The sequence below is a fragment of the Prionailurus viverrinus genome, chromosome F1, assembly GCF_022837055.1.
Source record: "Prionailurus viverrinus isolate Anna chromosome F1, UM_Priviv_1.0, whole genome shotgun sequence".
NCBI lineage: Eukaryota > Metazoa > Chordata > Mammalia > Carnivora > Felidae > Prionailurus > Prionailurus viverrinus.
In genome coordinates this window covers 21,299,515-21,320,590 of record NC_062577.1, presented here as the reverse complement: position 1 = coordinate 21,320,590, position 21,076 = coordinate 21,299,515, and the positions used below count along the sequence as shown (strand labels likewise).

Sequence of the window (21,076 nt, the reverse complement as noted above, 5' to 3'; positions counted from 1 at the left end):
TAAGCATCAGACCTCAGATCAGGTCGTGATCTTACGGTTGGTGAGTTCGAGCCCCACGTAAGTCTCTCTGATGTCAGGACGAAGCCTACTTTGGATTCTCTGTTCCCCCCTCTCTCTGCCCCTTCCTCCCTCTTTCTCTCTCTCAAAAACAAATAAACATTAAAAAAAATTTTTTTTAAGATCACAATTTAGTTGTTAAATTGTTAGTATTTATCCAAGTGAACCATAGTTTATAAATATTAACATCCCAAACTGAAGTTAAGAAGGCTCATCTCTTACTTTTTAACCTTTATTTTTATCTCTGTGTAATTGTATTGGAGGCATAATTTGTCAATGTCTTTTTTTTTTTTTTGGTAATTAACCAAGTGCTTTTCTAACTTCTTAGTAAGTAATCCTTGATTAAATGTGTCTGTTTTGTTAATTTACTTTCATTTTTTTTCTTTTAATACCAAGTTGGAATGTGAAATTCTTCTGTATGGTGATTGTGGATCAGAGTCCACTGATTAACTTGTTAGTAATCCATTAGGACTCAGTATTCCTGAAAGGTTCATTACTGTAACCTCACACTGGTCTTTCTCATTTTTTTTTTTTTAAGAAAGAAGCAGAATCAATAACTACCTTGAATTGTCAGGTGGAAAAAACAATTAGCTTAATCATGAACATGGAATCTTTATTCAGATACATGCAAATATACTGCCTTCATAAGGATGATAATACTGAGAAACATTTGAACAGTATAATTACTTGGGAAAATGTTACTTTAGCAAACATCTTTGGAAGTAGTGTGAGAAGGGGTAGTATGAGGAAACCTGACATTAGATGGAAAATGGTACTTTAAATAATAAGGCAGGAAATTACATACGAAGACAGTCATTGTATCAAATTGATCATAAGCAATAAGAAAATATATTATAACTTCATGAACTGAAATACAGACTTTCTTAGAGATAAACATCTGTCTTTCAGGTGGACCATCAGAGACATTATTCCTTGCCATATGCTAGGTAATCATCAGTTTGTTGATTGGTGTAATTTTCCACTTGCACAGTTTCTGTGATTTTTTTTTTTCCGACAAATGGGTTGACTCGAAGTCACGCCTATTTGGACCTTAGGGTGCCCCAGTCATTTCCTGTTGACAGGAATCTGATGAAAACGTCATCGGCATTACCACTTGCCCTGGAGGAGAGCTTTAGCTACATGTCGTCTAGAGTTTGTCCTGTGATATATATTGAGATTGAGGTTTATTGTACTCCCTCCCTGGCTGTTGGGAAGTCTAGATCCCTTTACCTAGGGGCCCACTACCTCTCCAGCCTTGAGTGATACACCTGTTAGGTCCATTGGATAGTGTAGCTCTATATGCATGTGACTTTATGGAGAGATCAAAGTTGTGTGTGTGTCTGTGTGTGTGTGTGTGTGTGTGTGTGTGTGTCTGTGTGCACGTGTGTGTAGCATATGAAGTCATTGCAGACTGCTCCATGTTTAATATAAGGATCACAAATAGGAAAATCTCAGTTCTCTAGTGTTTGTACCTATTTGTTGATCAATTAAACTCTTTAGTCTTAAACAATACTTTGTTTTTCCGAAAGAGAGAAATTAAGGTGTGAATATACTGCTGCCACAGGCAGTTTGAACTGATGTTCTCATGAGGAAAAAAATCTTCCTTTAGACCCTTATGTGGTATGCCCTGGTGTGTACAGATTCCAGATGGTCTTTAGAGACGGAATAACCTGTTTTCTCTGCTGCCATTGGTTGTCTGTGAAAGGACCAGGCAGTGCCACGTTTATTAGCTGCCTTCATGGCGCTGAGCTCTTCCCAGTAGGCAGAGGAGAGCACCTCGTAAAAAGAGGCTGGTTAAGGGTCTTCCAGATTGTTCCAAATGTACCACATAATAAAGGCTGCAGGAAAAGGCTCTAACAAATTATGCTATTGGGGGCTTTTCTCACTGACACTTTTTTTTTTTTTTACCATTGTGAGAAAGTTATAAAATGTCTTTTCTTTTTTTGGTGTTCAGACGAGTATAGGATCAAACCGGTGGAAGAGGTCAAATACATGAAAAATGGGGCAGAAGAGGAGCAGAAAATAGCAGCCAGGAACCAAGAAAACTTGGTAAGAATCGAATTGCTCACATAACAATGAATTTTGGTGACACCATTGTAATAAAATCTGCACTGCATGTTTAAATTGTAACTTACACGCCGGCACAAGATTTCTTGAAAATGCCATTGCTATTTATAGCTTGCCTGGAAGTGGCAAGCATCACTTCTGTATCCTGTACATTTCTGAATAGCCCTTCTTTAATCTTGATGGAGAATACTCCAGGGGAAATACTGCAAAATTAGTAGCGTCTTAAAGTGTTTAAATTTAAAGGAAAAGGCGTAAAGTCAGATTGAGATTTATGGAGGGAGGACCAATATATTTTTTTTCTTCTTTTCCACGTCTTTAGCTCTGACCCATTCAGAATGAACGGCTAAGCTTCATGACTCTGGACATGGAGTGTTGTTCATAACGTTGCCTTTGAGAAGAAAATGATGTACTTTTAAGATAGGTCTCTATCAAAATAGTCAGCACTTCATGTTCACAGTGTTAAAGGTATTGGGGCTTTTGAGTTAATGAGAGAATTGTAATGATCTGAAACAGGAAATTAGGAGTCTCCTTCTTTCATGTGAATCAGTATACATATTACACCTTAATATTCCATCTCTATAAAAACATTTAGTCAATTGCCATATTATCTGATTTCTTAAAAGAGGTAACAAACTGTTAAGGATATGCATTTACTCCATTGTGTTAGAGCAAAATTGTTTTTATATTTTATTTGGGGATTAATTATTTGCTATGTTTTTCATGTTTGAGTGGATGTATTTTTAAGACGGTGGAAACGTCATATAATGTTTTGCTTGACTTCAGCTCCTTTTTCCATTATGTGCTTTGTTTTTGTTTTTATGATTTTGGCTACAGCAGAGGGAGTTGGTCACTGCGTATGGGTGTTTCACGCTGTCATTTTCCATGACACACTAACGAATATAATGGGCTAATTCTTTCTCCTCTGTTCTTTTCTGAACGTCTGAACTACAACTTGAAATACTGAAGCTGTCAACAACTGAATATTTTAGATCATTTTTAAAAAGTGAAAATATTCTGTAATCAAATTTTTCTTCATAAATGGGACTTGGATTTTAAGATATTGCTTAAGTCACAGAGATTCATCACACCTGTGGTATATTTTAACATTAACACTTAAATCCAGAAAACAGTAGTTATGACTAAGCATGGAAGTTACTCTGATCAGACTTTACGTGAATTTTTTCTAACTTTGAATAGATAAGTAGAAGACCTTAGTAGTTGAAGCATCAGTGGTCATTTTTCTACTTTATTTTGCTAAAAGTCAGATTCTGTCCTTGCTTCACGTAATTCCAGGCTGAGTTGTAAATCTCATCTTTAATGTTTCCACCGGAGGCTAAAGAGACCCTGGTGGCCAGTCTGGCTGTTCTTTGGATCTAACACTAGAGTCTATCCCTGCTTAGAGTGCTTGTATCTCTGAAGTCCTAAGGGAAGCAACGGCTTCTGTCTTACAGCTTGTGATTTCCTCACTGTGCCCTCAGTTTGAAAGCCAATATAGATTTTTCCTTCTCTCTAATTTCAGTCTCTCAACATTTTGGTGCCTACTATATTCTTTTCCAGTACTTGGCCAGAATTGGTGTGAGTGCTTTTCTATGCAGACTGAATGAAAATTCAAAAAGAGAGAAATTCCTGGCTGCTTTTTTTTTTTTACTTGTAGACTATCTGTGACAACCCCCCACCCCTTTTCTGCCAGCCGGTCAGAGTCCAGACCACCAAGAAGAGCTTTCAGTTGTGTAAAGACTTGCAGAAAGAATGGGGAATAAATGGTTATCTTTGATTCTGACATTTCTAGACTGCTTTCCAAAATTAAATGCTTTTTTTTTTCAGTTAACTGGTAGTATATTCTCTTGTCACCTACTCCATCCTTTGGGATACATCATAGAGTATGGACCATGCATGTTATTTGAGAAAAGTAATGGCCTCCTAAATTTGAAGCTTACATTGAGGTGGATGAAATAGGTTTAATGATCCTTTATTCTTCCATCCATTAAAGTAATCTAAAAGACAAGGAGTTCTTGTTTTTAGTATTTTTAAAAGTTTTGTTTTGTTTTGTTTTGTTTTGTTTTACTCAAGGTGTTAAAATTAAGGGGCTGAGCAAACTCAGTCCAGGTAGTGTGGCATGATGGTGACTGACGACCATGGGCTCTGGAGGCAGAAACTGCCTGGGTTCAAATCTCAACTCTGTCCCTTGCTCACTGTGGGGTCAAGTTACTTCATGTCTCTGACCTTCCTGCCTGTCAAGTGGAGACAAAGGCAGTGCCTCATGGTGCTACATGAGATGATCTTTGTCAAGGCTTGGAGTGCAGTGCCTGGCACGTGATAAGCATCTAGTGAGAGTTAGGCATTATCATATAAAATAGAAGGAAAAGATTGTTAGGGTCAGTGTTTCTTTCCTTTTTGTTTTATGTTACTTGGCGAGAGATTTCTAAATGAATACTTTAGGTTAATGCCAGTATTACATGTATTTTGAAAAATCTTGCTCCGGAACTATGAAGTTATTGAAGCAAATATGTGTTAATCACCTATTATGTACAAGGCCCTTATTTGTATCAAGAGACATACCAATACTTAAAGTCACTGTTCTTAAAGAGCTTATAGTAAAGTTGAGAGAACAGTTCAGTTCCAACAAATATTTTATTGATTGCCTCCTGGGTACAAGGCTCCGTACTAGACTCTGCAGAAAAGCACAAAATAAAGAAACCACTGACCCTTACCTTAAGGGCCTTATATGGTAGTACACAAGGTAGATACCAAATGGCTATAAATAAAACTGGATTAAATACGTAAATAAATACATAAATCAACCAAGCAAGCAAGCAAGATTGGTTCTGAGAAGACAATACAAAGTACTGCCAATATCAAAGGAGGCAGAGACTTTGTCTGTTGGGGTGTCAGGACCTACTTCACAAAAGAGCTGGTGCTTGCAGTGGGTCTTGAGGATAGAATGACAGAGGCTGCCCCAGGCAGAAGTGACAAAGATTGAAAATGCAAGGTGTATTTCATAAGCACGTGGTCCTGTTTGGGGAGTGGGAGGAAAGAAGAGAAGGTGTCAGTAGGACAGCAGCAGGAAATTACAATCAAAATGTAAATGGAGTATTATATGGAGCCTTGATGGCCAGCTGAGAGGTCTGAAATTAATTCAGTGGATCATCGGGAGCCTTTGAAGATTTGAATGAAGCAAGGGATTGGCAGACTGAGATTATGAGTCAGGAAAGTTTATGCAGCAGCTGTAGGTGTAACGTGGATTGGTGTGGGGAGCCATGGCTGGAGATTGTTTATTAACAGCTTATCAAGAGACAATGAGCCTAAACCAAAGTGGTGGCCCTCTCGGGCACTTTGGCTGCAGTTTCTGTGGGTGGAGGAAATTGTGCTGGTTTTCTGAGGGTGATGATGAATCATTTCTATGTCACCCATTTATGTATTCCCAATATGAAGATGTGCATCTATCCCAATTGTCAGCATTGTTAGACATCCACAACGTCCACTTTCCTTTTCTCAGATTTTAATTCCTTCTTCAAGAAGGTGATGTGAAGTTGTTGCTTTGCCTTTGAAGATTATATATAGATGCAGATCAGTATAGATCCTAGCTTCATTGTTTCTAGTTTTATAATTTTGGTCAAACATCTAAAACTTCTCAACTTTGAGTTCTTCATCTAGAGCTTGGTAACAACAAAATTACTCCAGTATTAGAAGAAACATAGAAAAAATATGTTTAGATTCTTAGCAAAGGGAGGTTTTCTTAAACAAGACCTAGAAAGCAAAAGCTAAGAAGAAAGAAAAGTAGTTTATTTCATTAGATCAAAATTGAATACTTCCCATAAAACAGAGTAACTCCAAAAAAGTAGTTAATAGGTAGGTAGGCAACAGCCCGGGAGAAAATATTTATGACCTATTAAAGGCAAAAGATTAATTAATGTCTGAGATTTATAAAGAACACTTATAAATAATTCAGAAAAAGATAATCCATGAGAAAAAACAGGTAAATGAAATGGACAGCTCACAGTAGAAGATACTGGGCAGTAAATTAAACATATGAAAAGATGTTCCACGTCATTGGTACAGTGGGTACTCTCTTCTTATCCAACTCCCTGCATTAGAAGACTCCTAAATCCCTCTCTGAAAGATGTTGACTGCAGCCCACGGCGTGCTCACCCGGATGGCTCATGGGCTACTGGCTGGAACACCTCTGTGCTTGTGCTCTCCTCAGTTCATTGTGTTTCCCAAGAGCCAGGGTGATGGTTCCCAAACCTGTTTATACTGGTTGAGTGTCATTGTAATTATGTAATTGAGTGAAGTAATATGTAAACCACTGAAACACAAGTGTGAAAGAGAGCTGTTTCATTGAAAATTAAAGCCAGTGCTTTAGAAAGTCTTGATGAAGTCACGTTACTAAAAAGCTTACTGTTAAACTAAATTCAATTCTGCACTCACATTATTTCATAAGGTCTTTACTCACTTCAATTAAGAAACCAAATCAGAGAATCTTGGACGTGCATTAAGAGGGTGTGGTTAGTATAGGAAGTACATGTGGACCCTCTGTCTGTGCTTCCTTACATAAAGGAGAAGCCTTGTTCCTACATCAGAAGATGGGAGAGGAAATGAACATCTATGCATTTTAAAATAAAATCGTATGCTTAATGTATATATACATTTTTACATTGCCCTGCTTTAACTCACTTTACCATTTAATAACCAGTCCGGATGGTATTGCCTAATATAACTTTTATTTTAATCAGGGAAATGCAAATTAAAACATGATTCCTTAGACTGGCAAAAATTTGAAGTCTGATAACATCAGTTTTTGGCACAGGTGGAGGAAAATCTGTATTCACATACTAGTGGCAGACATCTTGGAGGACAATGTAGCTTATCTGTTAAAATGTAAACATGCACACCCCTGACCCAGCACTTCCACATCTTGGTATACACCCAAAGCAGCTGCCCATGTGCGTGAGGCAGCTTACACAAGACTGTTCACTATAGCATGATTTCTATTGAAAAATAACCTGTCTTCTTGTCAGTAGGAGAATGGTATAGCTGTACATACTAGAAGGCAATTAGAAAAGAATGAGTTAGAGCTTTATGAACAGTCATGGACAAATCATGCAAAGCGTAGACTGTGTATGTATAGTATGATACCATTTCAGATTTTTAGCAAAACCAAACAGCAACACTCTACATTTTCAGCGAATATTCATAGATGTATAGGGATTCATAAAAAACCCAGGGTGGATGTGTTCCAGACTATTAACAGTGGGTACCTGAGTAATGGGGGATGTACACACGCCAAAGCTCAGTTTCCTCCTCTGGAAAGTGGGAATACTAACTGAACTCACCTTAGCAGGAAGTTGCGAAAATTAAATAAGATATGCTTGTCAACTCTTAGCGTGGTTTCTGGCATAGAAAATGCCATTGCTGGCTAGTGGTAGCAGTGGAGCTGGATTATGTAGGAAGGATGAGAAAGAATTGTACGTGGTGGTAAAAGGGGATTTTTTTTTTTACCCTTAAACTTAGTGTTTTTCTTAAAGAAAATAGGAGTACATTATTTGGGTGATTTGAAATTAATTTTTAAAAGGGGAATGATCATAACAAAACTCCGATTTTAACTACCTGGGAATCTGTAATATAGGTGGGATTATGTCATTTTCTCATTATCTTAAGTATCCTCAGTTTTGTTGTCAGAAAAAGAGCAGAAGAAAGCTCAGGGATCATCCAGCTTTATTTATGTAGGTTAACCATTCTGCATATAAATAATTCAAAGCTAAATTACTCCAGACTTGGCAGTATTCAGGCCCTTCCTTCTCCAAAGTACATGTCTTGACTAATAAGAGACATTCCAGTTTTAGTTTTAAAGTGATTACTCTTACTTTTTGCTAAAACATTATCTCATTTTCCATAACATCTGTCCTTCTTAAGCTATCTTCCTTAGGAGATAAATTCTTTGATTATGAGAGGTGTTTTGTTTTTGGTTTTGATATGTATTTCCTAGATTTTCACATGTTACATTGCTTTTTGATTATTTCCAGATATCTTTGTATAAGTGAGAAGATTCTTCTCTATCCAATATCTGTGTCATAGTTGGTGGAGCTGTTGACCTCATCTTTATCCATAGAGTTGAGGATTGATTTAAAGCAAGCTTGTCTAAGTCACCACTTCCTGAGTACAATCAAATGACGATATGAAAAGAATGTTCTAATATGTCTTAGCAGGAAAGGAGAATGGAATCAAACTTTAGGTGTGGCCGCATCCTCCTCCTGCTTGCTGAGCTTGTGAGAGCCCATGCATATCTCCGGTACATTACATTTCCAATAAATGTCAGAGCATCCAGCTGCAGAATTAAAAACCTGGAGATTAGGAGACACCTTTGATTAGAGGAAATGCTCCAGAAACCAATGAGAGCTGTCTTTAGAGCAGTGGTTTCCAGCTGGCCAAAACTGGAAAGTGGCCCTGCCCCCCAGCCGAAGCAGTTCCCGGTAAGGGGCTAGGGTGCCCTCAGGAATGACTGTTTATCTGTGAGTGCTCATCCTCAAATGGAAGGTCAAATAATTGTTTTTAGAAACCAAATAATGCAAAAGGCCGTGACTTTGAATTGTCCCAATTTCCCAAGTCATTTCAACATTCCTAGCACTCTTGAGAAGAAGGTAAAATAAACCAACAAGAGGAAAGCTGATATTCCAGACAGAGGGTCCAGCTCTGTGAAGCACCTCTTCTTTCTCCCCACCCTGTTTCCAGGTGTCGGTTGGATTGGAGCTCAGGCTGGCACTAGAGTGGGTGGGTTGTGGGGGGACATCAGGACCAGAGGTAGAGAATTTCTGGTTTGTGGAAATTCTGTAGAGCTGAGGGTTCCCAAACCAAAAGTGAGGATGGAGAGTGGTTTGAGGCTATCTGATTTTAGACAAGAGAAACCTCTTCCTGGTACCGTTTCAGAAACAGTCACTTTAGCACAAGACCCTTCCCCCAAGCTCACTTGCTTCTAACTCAGAGACCCCATTCGCTCCCTCTTCTCTCATGCTTATCATGTTGACATCAGCCTCTGTTCTTCTACATAAGTAGAGAGGTTCATCACTGGAACCTTTGAGTTTCCTGAGGGAATAACAGCTTCTGTGAATGGAGGGTTTGGATAGTATGATACTCTTTTGTTATGTTTGTTGCGGTGTAGAAGCAATCGGAGGGAAGAATCCTACCTCTTCATCTTTCTTGGAAGACGTCCTTTTTCCAGCTAGCTTTCTCATGAGCGCTGAGCCAGGCACGTTCAAGGTCTTACAGATTCTTCTGGCACTGTGGTGATTTGTTTTAGAGTAGAACAGAAGTAGAGTTTAATTCTCTGAGGATGAGGAATTTGTTGAATCAGCCTTCTGAGTTTTAAGTGTTGAACAGAAGCTCAGTTCCTGAATCAGGAACAGAATGTTATGAGAACAAAAGAATGCCCGCAAAAGTGCTTTGTTAAACATAAAGACCAATGCAAATTATAGTGATTATTGTTGATACTAGTTAAAAGGACACCTGGATGCATTCCTGAGGTTAGTTGCTATTCCATGATAGAAACACAGTTAAGGGACAGCATACATCATCATAGCACCCTTCAATCTCCCACAAAGAAAGGCCATCAAAGTGTATATTCAATAGATTCAGAAATCAAGGAATCAAAGATGGCTTTTAGAGCAACTACTACAATCATCCAGAAAGCTAGGCATAGCAAAACATGACTGAAATCTTATTTCAAATGGCCTTTTCTCTTTACCATATTAATACACTGAACTGACCTGTTGCAGGTGAACACAGTGGTAGGGTCCAGGTACATCCTATCTCTTGAATAAATCCCTATTTCGGTGGACTCAATTCTCACTGGCAGCTAGTCACTGTCTGGGCACGAAAAGAATATGAGGTCTGTAATTCTCAAGAAACAAGGAGACAGACACGCTGTATTAGAGGACAGAGACCCTTAAAGTCACTGAGGAGAACCAGAATGGAATAGGGCACCCTTCCTGAGATATCTGAGAAGATTCACAGAGCTCACAATTGCAGCAGGGCCTTGAATGGAAGCAAATTTTCATTGGCAGATGAGGCTGAGAAAGGGATTTCAAGCAACAGAATGGTATGAGCCAAGCATGGAGATGTGGCATGAATAATGAGTGGGTGGAGAGGCTGATGGAGCTTGTTGTGAAGTGTTTTGGTTAGTTGGTGTGTTTCAGCTGGGTTGTTTTTTTTTTATTATTATTTTTGTTTTGTTTTGTTTCAGTCACATTAATTTCTGGTTGACAGAGAACCGCATGCTTTAGCCAGTTTGCAGCATTTGTAACTACAGAATAAATAGAACAGACCTCTGCTTTTCTAATTTAAAGATCGAGGGTGTTGATAATGACTTCCCTTTTCTCAGCATTGTTGCAAAATGTGATTGCTTTTAAATATGCTTTCCTTGGATGCAAGGTGCTGTCTAAAAGTTGTTGAACATAGTTACTCTTGACCTTCTCCGGCCCAGTAATGGATAGCTTCTAATGTACCCTCTGAAACGTTCCCCATTTAACCCTGGGAAGTACAGCCAACACAAACAGTATCTTAGAGTTAGATTTTTGGCCTCTTCTCCAAGAGCGGTACCCTGATACTTATGCAGAAAGTGGAAAGGAACCCTCTTCAAAGCTTGATTCTGTGTGGTGCACATGGTCATTCTAGACACTGGATTTATTTATCTCAGTGAAACATGGGTGTATTTTACTCAAGTGGCCCAGTTACAAGAGCAGAGTGAGGGGAAATGAGTGACTACTGGGAGAGCCATCAAAGGCTCCACCACCGTTATTAGAGCATCTAGAACAAAAACACTGTGGTGTGCCTTTTCTGCAGGTTGTTCGTATTTCTCTTATTTCCTGCGTGATGCTAAAAATAAAACCAAAGCCTGTAAGTTTCACTCATCAGTTGGCAAACTCAGTGAGGTAGCTTCACTCAAAATTAATCATTTATGCCCTGGAGGTGAGAGTAGCAGAAGACACCGTGATGTTTCTGAGTCCGGGCTTTGGTAAGTGTCTCTTCTTGTGGACTTTATTTGTGAGCATATAATACCCAGTATTAAGAGAGATACAGGATTTGCCAACCTCATGGTTTGTTTTTAAAAAGTTGCTAGTGGGGTGCCTTGGTGGCTCAATCAGGCCTGGGTGTCCAACTTCAGCTAGGTCAGGATCTCATGGCTTATGAGTCCAAGCCCCACGTCGGGCTGTATGCTGACAGCTCAGAGCCTGGGGCCTGCTTCAGATTCTGTGTCTCCCTCTCTCTCTGCCCCTCCCTCACTCACACTCTGTCTCTCTGTCTCTCTCTTAAAAATAAATGAACATTAAAAACATTTTTAAAAATAAAAATAAACAAATAAAAAGTTCCTAGTAATTCTAACAATGGATTCTATACCTGTCATTCAGAAAAGATGGATATAAATAACCAGGCATAAAAAATTTATACATCATCTTTTGGAGGGAGGAGGAGGTATTGTTTTAGCCTGTCAACATTATAATAAATATACGAAGATGCCATTGTAACTGCTTTGTGTTCATAATAAATCGAATTTAATTTATTTCCTCAGTGCTCTGTATGGTAAGAGATGCCAAATTTCCTCCTTTTTTGAAAATTAAAACAATTGATAATGACAGTGATATTTTCCAAAACGTAATGAACTGACTCCATTTTTTTTGTTCCTGTCAGCATGTGATGGTATGCTATAGATTTTCATATACTGACAGACTTTTTCTCGTAACTAAACCACTTCAGGGCTTGCTTAATTGGAGACAACCCCCCCCTCCTTTTTTTTAATACTTTATGGATTTGTACAGTTGAGGGCACTTAGACCAGAAACAAGATAGGAATCTGTTGATTGGAACTAGAAAAGGAAGTAAGGATTAGTCTCAGAAACAAAGCAGAAGGTTCATTATCAGAAGTGAAGCCCAGAAGCCCTGACAGGAGTCTGGGTTTCTCAAATGCTAAGCCAGGTTCCTTGACTTCTCCCGAAAAGGAATGTCAAGGAACACCAGCTGTAGGGAAAGAACAGAGAATCTCATTACAGTGAAATGTTTCACAGTCTGTGTGACACTTTAACACTCACAGTGGGTAAGCTCGTATCAGAGAATCTGCCGGCTGGGAGCTGGTGGTCTCGTGAAACAAGATAAACAGTACATAGTGATTGGATTTGGTTTACTCCTGTCATTCTCTTATCTAATTGTACTTTTTAAATGAACTTTGCCATGATTATCTATGTGCTACTTGCCTGAATTACTTTAAAACATTCTTGGGAAATACAGAAATGAATAAAAATAAATAAAATCAGTCATAAATCACAGAATGACTACAATTTTATGTCTAATATACATAGAAATATAATTTTTTTCTGAACAGTATGGACTCAAATCTCTTACAGAAGTAAACATAGTCTTAACATGTGTCCAGCAATCACAGACCTGGGATATTTTCCCAAGTGATTTGAAAAACTATGAGCAGGGCGCCTGGCTGGCTCAGTTGACAGAGTGTGCAACTCTTGATCTCAGGGTTGTGAGTTCAAGCTGAACGTTGGGTGTAGAGATTACTTAAAAAAAATAAAATCTTAAAAAAACAAAAAAGAAAAACTATGATCACACAGAAACCTTCACGTGAACATTGCTAGTAGCTTGATTCATAATCACCAAAAAACAGGAAGCAACCAAGATATCCTTCGATGGGTGGGTAAACAGACTGGCACATCCACGTAATGGGATATCATTCAGTGATAAAAAGGAATGAGCTACCAAACCATGCAAAGCCATTAATCTGATGTGCATGTTGCTAAGTGAAAGAATCTGGCCTGAAAGATATATACAGTATGATTCTACCTATGTGATTCAGAAAAAGGTAAAACCATAGATAGTAAACAGATCCTTAGTTTCCAGGAGTTTGTGGGAAAAGGAAGGTTGATTACATGAACCACAGGGTTGTTTTTGTTTAAGTATAGTTGACATACATTTTATGAGTTTCAGGTATACAACACAGTGAGTCTACAATTCTGTGTATTATTTGGTGCCTACCAGGAGAAGCATAGCCACTATCTGTCACTATACAATGTTATTACAATGTATTGGAGTGTTATTGACTGTATTCTCTGGGCTGTACCTTTTATCTCTGTGACTTATTTATCTTATAACTAAAGTTGGTACCCCTTCCTTTCCTTCACCTATTTTACCCATTCCCCCTACCCCCCTCCCCTCTAGCAACCACCAATTTGTTCTCTGTATTTAGGAATCTGTTCACAGGGGATATTTTAAGGTACTGAAACTATTCTCTAAAAAAAAAAAAAAAAGTTTATTTATTTTTAAAAAAGAGAGTTTATTTAATTTGAGAGAGTGTGTGTGTAAGTGCACAGGGAAGGGGGAGAGAGAGAGAATCCCAAGCGGCTGACGCTGGGCTCAAACCCACGAACCTTGTGATCATGACCTGAGCCGAAATCAAGAGTTGGACGCTTAACCACCTGAGCCACCCAGGTGCCCCAAGGTAGTGAAACTATTCTGTAGCACACTGTAATGGTATATACGTGACACTGCATTCGTCAGAACACATAGAAACCTACAACAAAGAGAGTGAACTTTGATGTTTGAAAATAAAAACAAACAAACCAAAAAACGTGTCAGGAGATCCCAGCATCGAATGTAGACTGACAAAGGAGTGTGATAGTATGACAAATACATGAAATAACCTCACTGAAGGTGGTGGGGGTAAAATGTGCTGGCCTAAGTAACTTTGGAAATGAATGGAATCTGTTAAGACTGTAAGTAAAAGTAACCCTATGTAAGCACTATACTCTGTACTGTGGAGCTAAGAGTTAACAGTTCTAAAACCACTATAGTTAATTTGCGGTGGCTGAATAGCAGAGCCAGGTTTCTCACTGTTGAGAGGTTGTGGACACACAAAGGAAGTGGCTAGAAGCACCCTGTGGTAATGGGGTCAGAGTTGGAGACATCAGTGTGAGTTGATGTTTAGCCTAATGTAGATACAGATGGATACGGGTAGAACCATTAATAGATGTGTAAACACACATGCATAAGTAAGCATGTACATATTCGTATACATATATGCATATACATGTAGATACATGTGTCTCTAAATGGATGTGCACATGTAGAGAGCACATTTTCTTGCTCTGTCAGCTGAGAGGACCTAAGAGCAATGATACCCCAGCAGCAACGAGCATACCCACCACCCAGATCTTGTGTCTAGTACCATTCTCCAAAAAAAAAAAAAAAAAAAGGAATCAGGACTCCTTTGGCTGACAAATGGCTGGACAAATGGCTGATTATAGGGCTAGGGAATATATATGATGATCCTGGAGCATTTTGTAGTGCTAGAAAATTAGGAAGTGCTAACATGCGCACACACTTATACACACTTATGCGCAATGATGGAGTGTGCCACAGGGACACAAGAATCAACTGAAAGAACTCTCAATGGCCAGAGCAGAAACAACTGAAGCAACAAAATTAATAATATAGTAGAGTATGCAATGTTATTACTTTATACAAATCATAAAATAAATATCCGTGACTCCATGCTGATATAAGTGACTGCATAAATAAATAGAGAAGAACTGGTAAATTTCCTATGCAGAATAATTCCAAATCACTTATTGTATTGGTCTGTCCTCAAGGAGGCAAAACATCACTTCCCACTTCTTAAGTGTGGGCTGTGCATGGTGACTTTCTTAGAAAGAATACTTCATGGATATGGGGGAAAATGGTAACTTTATGGTGGGGAAACCTGACAAACACTGCCTCAGCCAGGTGATCAAAATTAACAATGATAAGTTATGTTGGTAGCACGTATCCTTGATATGACATGATGAGAATGGCATTTTATCTCTGTAGTCTTCCTCCAAACACCTATAACCTCAGTATAATCATGAGAAAAAAACATCAGACAAACCCCACTTGAGGGACATTCTACAAAATACCTGGCCAGTACTCCTCAAAACTATCAAGGTCATCAAAACCAAGTAAAGTCTGAGAAACTGTCACAGCCAAGAGAAACATGAGAAGATGTGAAAAACAAATGTAACAGGGCATCCTGGATGGGATCCTGGAACAGAAAAAGGACACCACCTAAAAACTAAGGAAATATCTTACCAATGTTGCTTCATTCATTGTAAGTAATGTACCATCCTCATGTAAGGTGTTAATAATAGAGGAAACTGGGTGTCCAGTATATGGGAACTCTATGGACTATCTTCACAACCTGTCTATAATGTAAAACTTTTCTAAATTATGACAGTTAATTAAGTATAAAAAAATAGACCTTTCCTAGGGGAGGTGAGTGGGGGGATGGGTGAAATGGGTGAAGGAGATTAAAGAGTACACTGTTTTATACACCTGAAATTAATATAACACTGTATGTTAACTATACTGGAATTAAAAAAAGATGAACCTGTCCTGTACACACTGTGAATATATCATTTGAATATACAGTAAAACCTGGGATTGTGAGTAACTTGTTCTGCAAATGTTCTGCAAGATGCACAAACATTTCTAATAAAATTTAACTTGGTAAATGAGCTATGTCTTGCAATACGAGTAGTGACGCCGAGTGTCACATGATCACAACTGAGCCAATGGTTCTTGAAATTCGCATTGATATACAAGTGCTTTGGATTACAAGCGTGTTTCCGGAACGAATTGAGCTCGCAAACCAAGGTTTTACAATTACACTTCCATCAATTAGGATACAGAACTGATAATAGTATTTTTTAAACAGTTTTCAAGTATTCATCATGTATTCTAACAGTGTTAATTAAATGTGTAAATACAGCTGGACAAGTATCACTTCATTGGCTGCTAGAAGGTTTGGGTCATTCAGTAGGTTTCAAGCTCCTGAAGAAGAACACCTTTTACTCAGTGTTGTAGACCAGGAGCGTTAAAACTTACAAGGTTCCTGCCTTACCCTCAGGACAGCTCGTAGCCTTGTAAATGAGATAATTGAGCGGAGACAAACTCTTTGAACTGGACCTTATTGGTCTCACTCACGTTGTTGTAGAAAATATTCTCAAAAGTTACTTCTTGGGACGCCTGGGTGGCTCCATTGATTGAGTATGCAAATCTTGATTTTGGCTCAGGTCATGATCCCAGGGTTGTGGGATCGAGCCCCATGTTGAGCTCCAAACTGAATGTGGAACCTGCTTAAGATTCTCTCTCTCTCTGTCTGTCTCTCTCTCTCTCTCTCTTTCTCTCTCTGTCTCTCCCCCTATCTCTCTCTCCCTCTGCCTCTACTCCTTTCCCCTGCTTGTTCATGTGTGTGCACTCTCTCTAAAAATAAATAAGTAAATAAATAAATTTATTTATTTTAAAAAGTTACTTCTTAAAAGTATCCATCAGTTTGGGAGTACATTGAACTTACCTACTAATAATAACAATATTTTCTGAGTTGGAACAGTGGTGAATTTTTTACTGTTTAAACAAAGACTCTTCTGCATCTAAACTTTTGCAATATAGTGTGATATTTTGCTTTGTTTTACGGCAAAGACAAACGTACCTGCAGGGAGAAATAGAAAAAATAGCTTTTATTGTAAATGTATTGTTGGTTATTAAAAACTTCCTCTGTTTTATTTTTAGAATTTTATTTGAAAATGTTAAAATTATTATAATTATTTTTATACCATAGGTTTCCATGGAAAATTAACTTCTAGTTTAAAAATTTTACTTTGTCATCAAATTATCATTAAATTTATACAGTGTACTCTTCCTACTGTATTTCACTGAGCTTCTAGTTTTATCTGTTCATTTAAATTTTATCCTGTTGTTTCATGACATTTTCTTTTCCATCATTTGGGTGTGTGTGTGTGTGTGTGTGTGTGTGTGTGTGTTGTAAACCAAGAAATCACATCAGCATTAAGAAAGGTTGTCCTAGGGCTCTGATTGTGTAAGCAGAACCCATATCAGCGTTGTGATATACGCAGGAGTTTTGTGATAAGATCATGAACTGCATCTAAAGAATAAACAACAAGAGTAGTTGTAGTGGTTTGTTAGGCAACACTCGATAATCAGAACAGTGGTGTTGGTTTTAACTGATCAAAGGAGTGGAGGAAAGGTTGTTTCTCTGGGTCACAGGGTTGTGGAAGAGTCTTCTTTTTTAAATTCCTTTCTGTATTTAAAATGTTTTCCTCCTTAGTGAACATTTATTACTTTTAAAACTGAGGAAAAGGAAATTCTACAAAAAGCATTTAAAACATGGGGAGTTGCAGCAGAGCAAAACCTCATGCTACCAAATGTTTGTGGCTTTTGTTCTTGTCATGGATGTTTCTGTGATGGAGGGGAAAGGAACATTCACCCAGTTTCCATCTCCATTGAGAAGCAGGGGAAACTTCATTCTGCTGCCGGTGGTGTAGTAAACGAGTGAATCCAGCCATCATATAGCTTCTCAGGACTTACTTCATCAACAAGGAAAGCAAACACATTCACCATGTGGACAAATTGCTTTGTCTTTTTATCTTCAAAAGATACAATGAAAGTACTGTTGTGAAACTATTTCCATTACTTAGCAAAATGGCAATAATTTTTAAATCTTATTGTTAAAGTTAAGGACAGAAAACTTGAGTTAAAAAAATTGCCTCTCCTCCCCCCTTGGGAATGGAGTGTGCTAATCAAGCACCATAATTCCTTTATTCTTGCCTTGTTATTTGAACGTTTTTTGAAATATCATTGCCCTGTCTTGGTTAATAAGTGCAGGATTTTGTTTTAAAAAAAATTTTAATGTTTATTTTTCAGAGAGACAGTGTGAGTGGGGGAGGGCAGAGAGAGGGAGACACAGAATCTGAAGCAGCTCCAGGCTCTGAGCTGTCCACACAGAGCCCAATGGCAGGGCTCGAACTCACAAGCCATGAGATCATGACCTGAGCCGAAATTGGACCCTTGACTGACTGAGCCACCCAAGCACCCCAATAAGTTCAGGATTTTGAATACTAGTAAATTTTTCTTTCATGATTCAGTATCTTACCTGGCCTTAAGGTCATTGTTAAAACGAACAAACAAACAAAAACAAGCAATAGATTCAGAAGCTGAAGAGATTTGCCAAAAATCCATGCTAGCCTTGTGACATGCCCTAGAAAAGAGTGTATTTTTTATCTAAACATTATTTTCTCTTATACTTAACCTCCAAGTGTTTTTGGAACATCCTTCTGTTCCCAGCATTTTATTTTCTTGCTTGGGATCCTTAATGCTGAATTCTCTCTCATCAGCTCAGGTGGAATTTGGCAGATAATGCAAAAGTAAATCAAGTTATTGGCATTCTGAGGCTGTTCAAGGGACTAAATCATGTTTGGTTATTGCATTAAAAAAGGAGAATAGTTTGACAGCATTATGGTAAACTAACCCCGAATTTTCTAATCATTTTGCTGAGAATCCACTCTCTTTTCTTGATAAAACATCAGCTTTGAAAACATAATACCTCTGTGTGACCAATTTATTGAGAAGTAGCCTAAAATGTAAGAGTGTTTATATAGGTACTTTTCCATAGTCCCTTTATTCTTTTTTTTTTTTTTTTTAATTTTTTTTTTTTTCAACATTTATTTATTTTTTGGGACAGAGAGAGACAGAGCATGAACGGGGGAGGGGCAGAGAGAGAGGGAGACACAGAATCGGAAACAGGCTCCAGGCCCTGAGCCATCAGCCCAGAGCCTGACGCGGGGCTCGAACTCACGGACTGCGAGACCATGACCTGGCTGAAGTCGGACGCTTAACCGACTGCGCCACCCAGGCGCCCCTATTCTTTATAGGAATACCCTCAACTAGAAAATTGCGTAGCCACAACTGGTATGTGTGATATTTTAATATGCACCCCCCCCCCCCCCAAATCTACTCTCAGTTGCTTTAAAGAAATAGTTGGTTCACTCTAGAAGAAAACCAACACCACTGTTCTGATTTTCTGTTGTGTAACAAACCACTACAAAACACAGTGCCTTAGGGGCGCCTGGGTGGCGCAGTCGGTTAAGCATCCGACTTCAGCCAGGTCACGATCTCGTGGTCCGTGAGTTCGAGCCCCGCGTCGGGCTCTGGGCTGATGGCTCAGAGCCTGGAGCCTGTTTCCAATTCTGTGTCTCCCTCTCTCTCTGCCCCTCCCCCGTTCATGCTCTGTCTCTCTCTGTCCCAAAAATAAATAAACGTTGAAAAAAAAAACCACACAGTGCCTTAAAATAAGAAGCTATCATTATGTGATTCTGTGGATTGACTGAGTTCAGCTAGGCAGTTCCTGCTTAGGATATCTCACATGCTTACATTTAGATGTTGGCTGGCATTGCAGTTACCTTAAGGCTCCACCCAGCTGGATATTCAGGATGACTCCCTCACAGGGCTGGCAGTTGAGGTCAAGTATGAGCTCAACCGGGGCCATCAACAAAAACCTACACATAACTTTCAGCATAGTTTGGGCTTCTCACAACATGGTGGTCTGAGGGTAGTAGTCATGCTTCCCACTTGACAACTGGCTTCCTAGAGGTAGTGGCGCTTCTTCCAATTCTGTTTGTCAGAACAGTTACAGAGCCTGCCCATATTCAAGGGAGTGGAAAAATAACCTTCGCGTCCTAATGGGGACCAAGGTTGCGTGGCAGAGGAGATAACCGGAGCTATCTTTGGGAACTGCAGCCTGCTACAACCACCAACCTGTTCAAATGTCAGGATGCATAGGGACCACTTTCTGTGAAAAGCATTGTGGGTAATCCCACTGATGTTGGAAATTTAGGTAGTGTCCTTGGATCTAATTTTTATTCTGAAAGAAGAGCTGACAGAGAAACACATCTGCCTCATGCATGTGTCCTGAGGAAGGCACCTTTGTAAGTACCAAATACCTAAAGAGCTAAATGTATTTAATCCAGGGGGACAAACAAACAAAAAGCCAGTTATGTTGTTCATAAAGTCTCCTCAGATACAGGCTCACATCTGTAATGAGCCTAAGAAAAGGAGCCTGATATCAAACTTAGCCAAGCTACTTACGAGCCAGGTGACCTTACTCAAACTCCATATGCTTTGATCCCTCATCTATAAAATAAGAATAATGATTTATATTTTCCTGGGTTGTTTTGAGGAATAAATTAGGTGATTTTTGTAAAACACCTAGTATACTGCAGCACATAGTAAATACTTCATGAAAGATAGCTATTTTCTTTCAATCTCTGTTTTCCTCATTTCTCTTTGTGTAATAGGCCCTCAAAACGTACCAGTTACTAGAGGGTTCCAAATGCTTCTGTGCTTGTTAACTTATGTTGTACTATTCTGTTAAACATCATCTATAGAATTTTTTAAATGGAGTCTTCTAATTAATTTCAAGTCCTTGAGCTTATAAATATAGTGGCATAACATTAATAACTTCTTACGCCCTCCACCCTAAATTTTCCCAATATGGTAGTTGACATTGGATCGTTGTGTTTAAAGTGGAAGATCTCCATTTTAGCCTTAATGTCTAAATTTCAAGTTTCAATTAGTTCATGTTATTGAAATTTAAGAAAGAAGAATAAAGTGAATTTATAGTACAAGTAAAAAATGTGTGTTTAACTAGAATTTGTCATCACTCATTAATGAGGAAAACTGTCTGTCTCTAGGCGGCCCTCTTGTCTCAAGAGTCTGCTAATTAGCTAAATGTTTGGCATATCTCAGTAACCCTATAGCCTGTATAATTAAAATTAGCTTTGAGCACACAGTATCCTACATCTTATCTTCCTTTTTGAAGGCATGTTCTTCAACTGAGAGCTTTCTAATAATAGTTCCTCAGCACTGAACCAATGTCAGAATAAAGAGAACATGTCCACCAAATGAATCTTTTTATTTTGTGCATTTCTAAAGAATGTTAAGTGGGAAACATTTTTACTTTCTAAAAAAGTTCCATTCTGTTTTTAGAGAAAAATAGATCCTCTATGGAGTTAGAGCTCCCAGTGATTTTTCTAGTCATTGAAGATAGTGTAGAAAGATTTAACATAGAT

General features: G+C 38.6%; 1 protein-coding gene across 1 annotated transcript in view; it reads left to right on the top strand.

The window, feature by feature from the left end:
- Window positions 1-21,076, top strand: part of CF1H1orf21 (chromosome F1 C1orf21 homolog) — a 176,895-nt gene that overhangs the window by 61,403 nt on the left and 94,416 nt on the right. The window contains exon 3 of the mRNA XM_047840781.1: window positions 2,012-2,106. Within this exon, the coding sequence (XP_047696737.1) occupies window positions 2,012-2,106 (95 nt within the window). The remainder of the gene's footprint in view (window positions 1-2,011; window positions 2,107-21,076) is intronic.